At 36.7% G+C, this 9788-nt stretch overlaps 2 protein-coding genes and 1 non-coding gene across 3 annotated transcripts; 2 read left to right on the top strand and 1 right to left on the bottom strand.

The window, feature by feature from the left end:
• The first annotated feature begins 654 nt into the window (after positions 1–654).
• rpl10 (ribosomal protein L10) lies at positions 655–3105 on the top strand. Its single transcript, XM_027170464.2, has 6 exons — positions 655–758; positions 1513–1571; positions 1954–2061; positions 2174–2312; positions 2562–2724; positions 2858–3105. The coding sequence occupies exons 1-6, from the start codon at positions 736–738 to the stop codon at positions 3011–3013; spliced, it is 648 nt and encodes a 215-aa protein (XP_027026265.1). The 5' UTR covers positions 655–735; the 3' UTR covers positions 3014–3105.
• Positions 2352–2486, top strand: LOC113658379. Its single transcript, XR_003444379.1, has one exon. It is a non-coding gene; the product is annotated as a small nucleolar RNA SNORA70 (small nucleolar RNA).
• Positions 3106–3614: 509 nt separating the features above from the next.
• On the bottom strand, positions 3615–9756 carry dnase1l1 (deoxyribonuclease I-like 1). Its single transcript, XM_027170463.2, has 9 exons — positions 9629–9756; positions 6904–7054; positions 6592–6680; positions 6303–6392; positions 6051–6163; positions 5514–5626; positions 5134–5288; positions 4948–5044; positions 3615–4615 (listed from the first exon to the last, which is right to left on the bottom strand). Exons 2-9 carry the CDS (start codon positions 7045–7047, stop codon positions 4490–4492), a joined length of 927 nt encoding a protein of 308 aa, XP_027026264.2. The 5' UTR covers positions 7048–7054; positions 9629–9756; the 3' UTR covers positions 3615–4489.
• Positions 9757–9788: the final 32 nt, after the last annotated feature.

Genomic DNA, 9788 nt, shown 5'->3' with positions numbered 1-9788 from the left:
TCAGAAATAAACTGCAAAGTATTTAATAAATATTCTTATTTTGTATTTCTTAATTATATGACAACAACAACAATAACACTAATAATAACATTATTATTAATAATAAAATAACAAAAATAATAACATTATTATTATTAGTATTATTGTTAATTATTATTAATGTTGTTGTTATAATAATAATAATAATAAATATTATTATTATTATTAGTATCATTATTATTAATAATAATGATAATAATAATGTTAATATTAATATTATAACACTTGAAGGTTGGCTTTGGTTCGTTGGGGTTTATTCATCTATAGTTTTGTATAACCATATTTAATAATATTTTTAGAATTGTATTGTCTCATACGATACTGTAATAATGTTCATTGCTTGTTTGGCATTAATCCAAATTTGTAGCCAAGGGTTAAAAAATTCTAACTGTAAATGTGTTTCTTTTTCATTTCAGACTTTATTTGTGCATTTATATTGTATAACAACTTAATGGATATCTGAAGAAAACAAAAAGCTGTTCTGGACGACGACGCCTGTGCGGATGTGACGTTTCCTTTACAATATGACGCAGCGGAAATCCAAGTTACTTCCTTTCCGCCATTAGGTGAGTGCGTGGAAGGCTGGCGTTTAGTCCAGCTCTTTATAAACTAATAGAAATCTTATTATATTATACGTGTTTGTGGCGCTTGTTTTTGTAAAAGTGACCGTTTTTGTGCTTGTTTCAGGTCGCAGCCATGGGGCGCCGTCCAGCCCGTTGGTAAGTTTCTTTTTATTTGGTGTTCTCTGTAAAATGGCAGGACGCGCTAACCATGTGCGGCTCCTGGCCTGGCTTTAGCGGCTAGCTAGCTGGTTAGCAATGTAGCTAGCTGGTTAGCAATGTAGCTAGCTGGTTTCCTTAGTGAGTTCTCTTCAGATCAAATGTTCGTCGGCAGTGAAGTATTTTACTTCACATTTTATGATGGGGATGGTTTGGTTTGGTACCATCTACAAATAGTTAAGGTGCCCCATGTTATCTTTACCAGTCAAAAGCTGGGACTCTATACTTGGATTGGTTATTGATTTGATTTTTTTTTTATGTTTCTTTTTGAGTGGAGGAAACTTTATTAGGGAGGCTTGACAACAAACAAGTATAAACAAAGCCAAGCACGGCCAGCGATGCGTCTACCAACACTAAGACGTTTTATAGCACTAAATACAGCTTAAAATAAACTACAGACAGGGTGGAGATGTGGCTTTGTTCTAGTCTATGTGAATTTGAAATTGAATTGGTTAATCTGCTGGTTAAACGGACAATTCCACAAAAAAACTAGAAAAAATTGCTGTTGTACTATTACAACCTAAGTGGATGTATCTTGAATGAGTTTATGGCTAACCATCTAAATGGATAGCATATAATGTTTGATGGATGCCTGAGTTTTTTGTTTTTTTCCAGATCAAATGTTCGTTGGCATTGAAGTAGTGTACTTCATGTGTATTTCTATAGGCATTTCATGATTGTCTTCTTTCCCCAGCTACAGATACTGCAAGAACAAGCCTTACCCTAAGTCCCGTTTCTGTCGTGGTGTACCTGGTGAGGACGATGCTTTTACTGCACGCACACAATCTGTCTATATCGAGAGTGCTCATATGATCTGATGTAATGTAGGGACACAGCCTGACTTTTTTGCGAACATAATACAATCTCTGTTGGAAAGTGTATTCAGTAGAAAAAAACTATGCCATGGTGTTTGAGATGTAAATAACCCAATTGGGTAAAATTGGTCACCTCTCCATAGTTTTGACCTGTGAAATCAATTGAATCTATTCTGAATTATTGTTTTGCATGGGGGAAATATCCATGTTATTTAATACATTCGCTGCCTATGAAAATAGCAGAAACCTAAATTGATAGACTTTTGTTTGTTTAAAGCTAAATGTATGTAAATATGATGGCTGTTCTCTGCTTAACCCAGATCCCAAGATCAGGATCTTTGATTTGGGCAGGAAGAAGGCTAAGGTGGATGAATTCCCCTTGTGTGGCCACATGGTGTCTGATGAATATGAGCAGCTGTCTTCTGAAGGTAAGTGGAGAAATGGAGACATTGTAAGAATATACATAGTTTGTAGGAGTTTTGTTGCTTTATTAAAATTGACACAGCATTAGTACATTAAGCTATATCTGACTTTGTGTAGCTCTTGAGGCTGCCCGTATCTGTGCCAACAAATACATGGTGAAGACATGCGGTAAAGATGGCTTCCACATCCGCATGCGCCTGCACCCTTTCCATGTCATTCGCATCAACAAAATGTTATCCTGTGCTGGAGCTGATAGGTGAGTTTGGTCTGTCATAAAACTACTACAAATTTACTACTGCAGTTTATTAAGCCGACCAGCTTGGTTGTTTGTACTGCTCTGGTGTGCAAAAGCTGCAGACAGTGAATCTTTGGTTGTGTATGAGCCCAGCTTGTGAAGTGCTGGGTCCTGTAAGGGACCATTGAGACACAACCTCATTAAAAGGTGAAATGTGTGCTTGGATTAATAAATAATTTTTTTTAAACTCCTCTCGTTTCTTCTTGCCAGGCTCCAGACTGGAATGCGTGGTGCCTTTGGAAAGCCACAGGGCACAGTGGCCCGTGTGAACATTGGACAGGTGATCATGTCTGTGCGCACAAAGACCCAGAACAAGGAACATGTCATTGAGGCTTTGAGGAGGGCTAAGTTCAAGTTCCCTGGCCGTCAGAAGGTATGTCCCTCTCATGAGATTGATGCATGTTTTATAAAAGATGGTAGCATTGTTCTCATTACTGCTGGTAAAAACATGTTCAGTTATGGGCTTTAAGATTGGCTTTACAATCTATTCCTTTTTTCTTATTTAGATCCACATCTCCAAAAAGTATGGCTTCACCAAGTTTAATGCTGCTGACTTTGATGACCTGCTGCAGGAGAAGCGTGTGATCCCTGATGGCTGCAGTGTAAAATATGTCCCCAGCCACGGACCCCTGAGCCGCTGGAAGGCACTGCATGCCAACTAAGCACTTCACACTCACCATACTGATGGCTGTGTGTGATTGAACGCTCAGTAATCTGAATTAATAAATAAAATCCAACTGTTTTGGTTGTCTAATGTTGTGGTTTCAGTCTTTTGGTGTTGTATTTTGTATTGAATACAGTTCATTTTATGATGGAGGTTGCTCCATGTTAGCTTTGCCAGTCAAAATCTGAGACTGTATACTTTGATTGGATATAGATTTTTTTTTTAATGTTTCTTTTTGAGTGGAGGAAATTTATTGGGGAAGCTTTTGAACAAACAAATATAAACAAAGCCAAGCACTGCCAGTGATAGCTCTAGCACAACTAAGATGTGTTTATTGCTCTAAATACAGCTAAAATAAACTTCAAACAGCATGGAGAGTTGACCTTGTGGCTTTGTTCTACTTTAACCAATTAAATTTCAAAATTGATATCTGTTTATTGAATAAATTAGACTTTGCATGTCATGCAACAGCTGGCCTTGTGTTAGAACTGCTTGAATGTGTTTATATGCTAATCCAATCCTCTAAATTAAGCATTTTGATTAACTGGTCAGTTAAATCAGCCACGATGACCTCTTAAGATTAATCATCACCACACAAATTAGAGAGAAGAGATGTCTACACCTTTTTATTCAAAATACAGATGATCTAAAACACTGTTCCTCAGACAAAATATGTGCATGCACCAACAGCAGCTAATTATTGTACAATGAGTAGATAAGCACTTGGATGAACTTCACACATTAGATGCTATTGGTACTTTAGTCAGTGTATGTCACTGACAAGCCCTTTTCTAGGATGTTGACTGTAGGGGCCAAATCTGTGTGTAGGTTAGAACAGCAGGACACTCCCAAAAGAATACCACATGAATTGCTATCCTAAGAGAAAAAATTTATTTCCAAAATACTTGGCAAAGCTTTCCTTCGCCTTAACAGCATCTGTAATGTCCGATAAGGATTCCAAAATTAATAAAAAATAAAATCCAGCACAGAATCACTCTCAAGCTGTATGTCAGCACTGAGTTTTACTCCTTGACATGAATAACAAATGGTGACCTCAATCTGACAAAAGGGTTAGATTCATCCAGGTGCGCAATCTACTGACACTGTACAGTTAGGTATCGTCATTGGACGATTTAATCATTTCTTTTGGCAGGGAAACTTGGATGTGTCATATATAAAAATAAAGATCAAATAATTGCCATTAAAGAGGCAATGTACTTCCAACTAGCAAGAAATCGGACTGTCCTATTCAATTCCGTCATGATAAGAAATGAAAAATATTTAATTTAATAGTTCATTATCTTATTTTCTCATTATAATCTCAATTAAAAAAAATTAAAATGTGTTTCACATTATTGCCAAGAAACTCAGTGCATTCTTGTACAGCTTGGGTTTAGATATTTTTGAAAATTGGCAGTATTGCATATCTTCTCTCAATCTGACAAAATAAAAAAGTCCAAAATAAAAAAGGCTGTCATTTTAGTTGGAGTAGAAGGGGAAAGCCAAGAGTTATTTGGAGCAAGATTATGCTTCTTTGCTCACTTCCTGATTTGATCTTCAGCTCCACCTCTATAGGATAGTGGTCACTCACACGTAAAGCCTGTAAGGAAAATGCACTGCTCTGTCATGTGTCTTCAGCACACAAACACTAGATATACAGGTTAATGTACAACTCTAGCATTAATTAAAATGTGTCTCAAAACGTGCGATTTTCAAAAAAAAAAAAAAAAAAAAAAAAAACTTGTCCCAAACCAACTTTCACTTTAAGTATTGAATATGAATATTCAAAAATATTTTTGGAAAAACATCTGCTTGACTGATTATAAATTTAAATTAAATCTAATAAAATACAAATATGCAGGAAGGAACCATATAATTAAGATGTGAATGTTTATGTTGATGTGCAAGATTAAAAAAAAAAAAAACACTTACCTCTTCCTCCTTAATTTGATATGCCCTGGCAAAGTTAAATGGTTGTGCTGAGAATGGTATTATAGACCTGAGAAATGAATCTCCATGTACAACTATCCTGTGTAAACAGAAATCAACACTACATAAGACACCAAATAAACAAGATGGAATAACCCATAAACACTTTAAATATAGAATACGGCTTACCTGTCATATGCACAGTCAGTGGTCCCTCTTACTGTAGTGTCCTGATTGTCATCTATCAGCCAGGTGAATATGTCAGAGTAGAGCCTTATATTCTTTCTGTTTTTCTTGGCCACATATCCACAAGCTGCATTAAAGTCACCAAGGAACATTATGTCCTAAAGAAGAATGGTTTTCACTGTTAAAACCCTTAAGGTCTTGTGCACACCGGGACGCTTATTACGCGTGGTTAGTGCCTACATTTAACATTTAGACTAAACCAAGGGCACCAATGTGAGTGTGCACATATTGAGTGAACATTGCCTCAGGCTTGTTTTTTCTAGTTTGACGCACAATATTAAAAACTGGCCGACCAACGAGACTATTACACCATTATAGCTCACCTCTGTCTTCCACCTCCGTCTTATATCCTCAAAGACATCATAGAGTTCATCAATCTCTTTGGTGGCATTAGAAGGAGAGGTGTGCATTGGAATCAGAACAAACTCGCCAATCACTGGAATACATAACCAATCACAATCCAAATTTTTACAGTAAAAATAGAATAGTAAAGATATAGTAGAATTATCCAGTGTAATCTCACTGAGACCTGAATGCAATCTAGGGCTTAACACAGTGACACTATTAATATCTGTATCTGTTGTTCAGCCATAACCACATCACTTGAGTTTGCAACAAATTTAGTTTGTCCTTTTTCCAAAATTATAAACTAATAACTTAAACTGATCAAGAAGTTACTAAGGAAAAATGAATGAACATGGGTCTTTGTCTTTCAAACATTTTTGTTTCGATCCCAGTCCTGATTTACACATCTAGTGGATAGTGGAAATGTGTTAAACATTTCCACTTAGAACAAATCTGTTGATTATTAAAACTATATTCATAATCAGTTACATTCCTACTATGGATATTTAATGTACCTGTTTTAGGTGCCTGGAAGCGCACAATAAAAGGCTCCCTGGCAAAAGCATCCTCATCTCCTTTCTGTGTGTCTGGATACTGATAAACGTCTATTAGCCTGACTGAGTCGGTCCTGTAGGAGAGAACATGAAATGAAGCCCAAAACATGCTTAGGAACATCTAAATACTGCAGAAGCATACAGCCCATATAGTAATCACTGACAGTATGATTTATTTTAATATATAAGCTCTTTCAAAACTAACTATCCTACCTGAACACAAAAACATATTGCTCTTGATAGGTTGGTGTCCTGCCAAGACGTCCACTGGACACATAGTCATACTGGTGAATGCTTTCATAGCTGAAAAAGAAGTGATATGTTATTGATTACAATTGTAATTTGGTTGTCACAGCTAAAGAAGGTAGAGTGATAATATACAATGTGTATGTAAAAGTGCAATTTGCTCATCTTAAATTATTTTCCAAAGATCTTTTTTGTGTACCATATGCAAAATGCAGATCATTTGTCAAGACTGGAGATGTAATGAAAGTAACATTACTTATTGAGTCTATTAATCAGACGTGGAATGGCTGTTTTCTTCTGATCTCGGACCTCTTGAAGCAAACACACATCATAGCGTGCCACAATCTGACCAAAAATAAGATCAAAATGGAATTAAAATGTATTAAATTGTAGTTAAATGTTTTAACCTGACCACTATAGTCACACTTTACAAAAAACAGATTCTTTACTTGCAATTTGTGTTCATATCAAAAATAAATGATAAGACTAAATTACATAGCTTTATTCAATTTGGTGCTTATTTGTGACATAAAGCATTACACATCACTCTCTGTAAGGCCCATCTTACCTGTGTAACAATGTGCAAAAGTGTTGCATCTGTTGCCTTTGAGCCTCCAAAACTCTGAACGTTAAAGGCACAAATCTTAAACGCATAACAAACCAGTGGTCTATAGAGGTAGACTAAAAAGAGCAGGAACTGAGGAAGAATCATATTGGAACTGCAGAGAGAGAGAGGGAGGGAGAGAGAGAGAGTTTTGTTTAATGCCATATCAGCAGCAGTGGCTATATTCAAAGCTGAAAAGCAGGTTTTCAATTAACAATCCTGCATCAGTGTGGAAAGGCCTGCAAGACATCACAAACTACAAGAGGGACCCCCCCCATTCCCATCACTGGACTGAATGACTACAGGCCTGTCGCTCTGACATCTGTTGTGATGAAGATTTTTGAACAGCTGGTATTGGTCCACCTAAAGACAGAACAGAACGGATGCTGGATCCCTTACTATTTGCCTACCAAGCAAACAGATCAATGGACGACGCAGTCAACATTGGGCTGCACTACATTCTGCAACACCTTGACTGCCCAGGGACATACAGAATGCCCGGATTCTCTTTGTCGGCTATAGTTTTAATATAATAATTCCGGAAATTCTCCCTCTATAGTATAGAGGGAGAATTTCCGGAATTATTATATTAAAAGTCTATACCAATGATTGAGTCTATACCAATGATTGCACTTAAAGTGACACAACTGTTAAACTCCTGAAATGTTCAGACGATACTATGCTCATCTGTCTCATCCAAGATGGCGATGAGCCTGCATACCAGCAGGAGGTAACGTGGCTCGTGCTATGGTGCAGTCAGAACAGCTTAGAGCTAAACACCCTCAAAACTGTGGAAATGATAGTGGACTTTAGGAAAGACCCCTCAACACTACTCCCCTTCACAATATCCAACAGCCCTGTGTCATCTGTGGAGACCTTCAAGTTTCTGGGCACTACCATTTCCCAAGACCTGAAATGAGTGTGAGGATAAACTCCATCATCAAAAAGGCCCAGCAGAGGATGTACTTTCTACATTTCTACATTATTCTTTCCCCAGGCCCCTTATCACCCTGATTAACAACTCACCATAATTATATTTCCAGCTTCATATCTACAAGTAATACCTTATCAGAACTGTCATCACATCATCAAGCTTTGAGAGTGATTGAATGATGGAATTATGACCTTAAGGAGAGGGACATGGAACTGGACTGGGACAATATATAGAATTTTTTTTTTTCTCATTAAAGAATCCTGCGCACCAGCTGATTCATTTCAAGTTTGTTCAGAAGTTTTACATTTCTCCATACAGGCATTTTAAAATGCAGTTTACAGATACCCCATACTGTACAAAATGTAATCTGTATATGGTTGGCACATACTACCTGCGTATTTTCTGGGATTGGCCAGATGCCTCTAAGCTTTGGTCTCACGTGGCAGTATTTTTAGGGATATTTTGGAGTTTCCAGTCTCTAAATCGCTTACCTTATTTTTATTTAATGACAAATCATCATTTGGTATTTGCACTAATTTGGCTTTAAAGAAAGTTGTATTTGCAGGTTTAACAGATGCAAAAAAGATCATAATGCACTCCCGGTTTTCACCTGGGCCCCCTTCAACAAAAGAGTGGTATAATTACCATTATTCTGACAACAAAGATAATGTCATTGTGTCTGTCATATATATTTGTACACTTGTTAAGGCTTTGGCAATTGTATATAGTTTAAAAATTGTGTGTTATATATACTTAATTATATAATATACTAACTAATGACAGGCATGATGATATTCAGTATAACCACATGACTGCAATATTCCATTTATAAACATTCATATAGACAAGAAATTAATATTGTGTAAGTGAAGTTTTGGACACAAAATATGGCCAAATATTTTGTGTATATTTAATTCACTACTGGAAATAGACCCTGAGGAAGCCACACTTTATTGCATCCTTGTGCTATCCTTGACCCTATGTGGCATCCTTCTTCATTTTCATCTTTTATATTTTAAACCAAAAGTTAGATTTCTATGTCCCAGTGTGGTTATAGGAAATATAGGCAATTACTGGACCGGTGTTACACCGAAATCTGTGACCCATCGTATGTTGTGACCATAGAGGGCGCTGTTGCTAAAATGCAGCTTAAAATAGGTCGTCTAGAGAAGTTCGCTACGCAAACAGCGTATATGCAAATCTTTGTTGCGAGAACGCGCCAAGCGCCGTGCACGTTACGATAGGTCACAGATTTCGGTGTAACACCTGAACTAAGTGTCCATTTAGCGGATACATGCTACAGGATATTCAGTGTTAGACTGGCACACATATCTCACTATAGTACAAATTCACTTTGCTCATTCAAAACTATTTTTTTTTAAACTTTGCTAGGTTTTGTCTCTTCTTCTTCTTCCTCCACAAAATCATTCTGCTTTTTAGCACATAGCAGTGCTCGATTTTACAAAAGTGACATGTTAGTAACATGTCTCCCTTCATAAAAAACACGAACAACAAACTTTTGTCTCAGTAATCAATAATATGCAGCTGTTTATTTATGACCATGAATAAAAACAAAAACCGAACTTATCCCAAACTACAGCATGAACACAATGAGCACAAGTAGTTTTACTTCTCTTTTTGTTTTGCCTTTTATGAGCGTTATTTAACTTTTGCTTTTGTACTTGAGACGACATCGGAATGAAGTTTTGAGTCAAAACAAAGATAGATAGCAACATAAAGGGTGTAAAACAATACCTGAAAGCTGAAGGACTTGTGTGAAAGATTGCATTTAACGAGAAGTGCGGTTTTTTAAGCGATAGTGCTGTTAAATAAAAAAGGATCCACCCCTTAAATGCTTCAGACACAGAGGGAGGAGCATTGCTTCTAAAACTAAACACTGTTCCACATCTACTCA

Source organism: Tachysurus fulvidraco, chromosome 23 (genome assembly GCF_022655615.1).
Source record: "Tachysurus fulvidraco isolate hzauxx_2018 chromosome 23, HZAU_PFXX_2.0, whole genome shotgun sequence".
Classification (NCBI taxonomy): domain Eukaryota; kingdom Metazoa; phylum Chordata; class Actinopteri; order Siluriformes; family Bagridae; genus Tachysurus; species Tachysurus fulvidraco.
This window is presented reverse-complemented; position numbering and strand designations above follow the sequence as displayed.

Coding starts and splice junctions, on each gene's coding strand:
- rpl10 (XM_027170464.2), top strand. CDS start 736: ATGGGGCGCCGTCCAGCCCGTTG. Junction 1,572..1,953: donor TTTCTGTCGTGGTGTACCTG/GTGAGGACGATG, acceptor TGCTTAACCCAG/ATCCCAAGATCAGGATCTTT. Junction 2,313..2,561: donor TCCTGTGCTGGAGCTGATAG/GTGAGTTTGGTC, acceptor TCTTCTTGCCAG/GCTCCAGACTGGAATGCGTG.
- dnase1l1 (XM_027170463.2), bottom strand. CDS start 7,047: ATGATTCTTCCTCAGTTCCTGCTCTTTTTAGTCTACCTCTATAGACCA. Junction 6,681..6,903: donor TTTTGCACATTGTTACACAG/GTAAGATGGGCC, acceptor ATTTTTGGTCAG/ATTGTGGCACGCTATGATGT. Junction 5,627..6,050: donor CTTCCAGGCACCTAAAACAG/GTACATTAAATA, acceptor TATGTATTCCAG/TGATTGGCGAGTTTGTTCTG.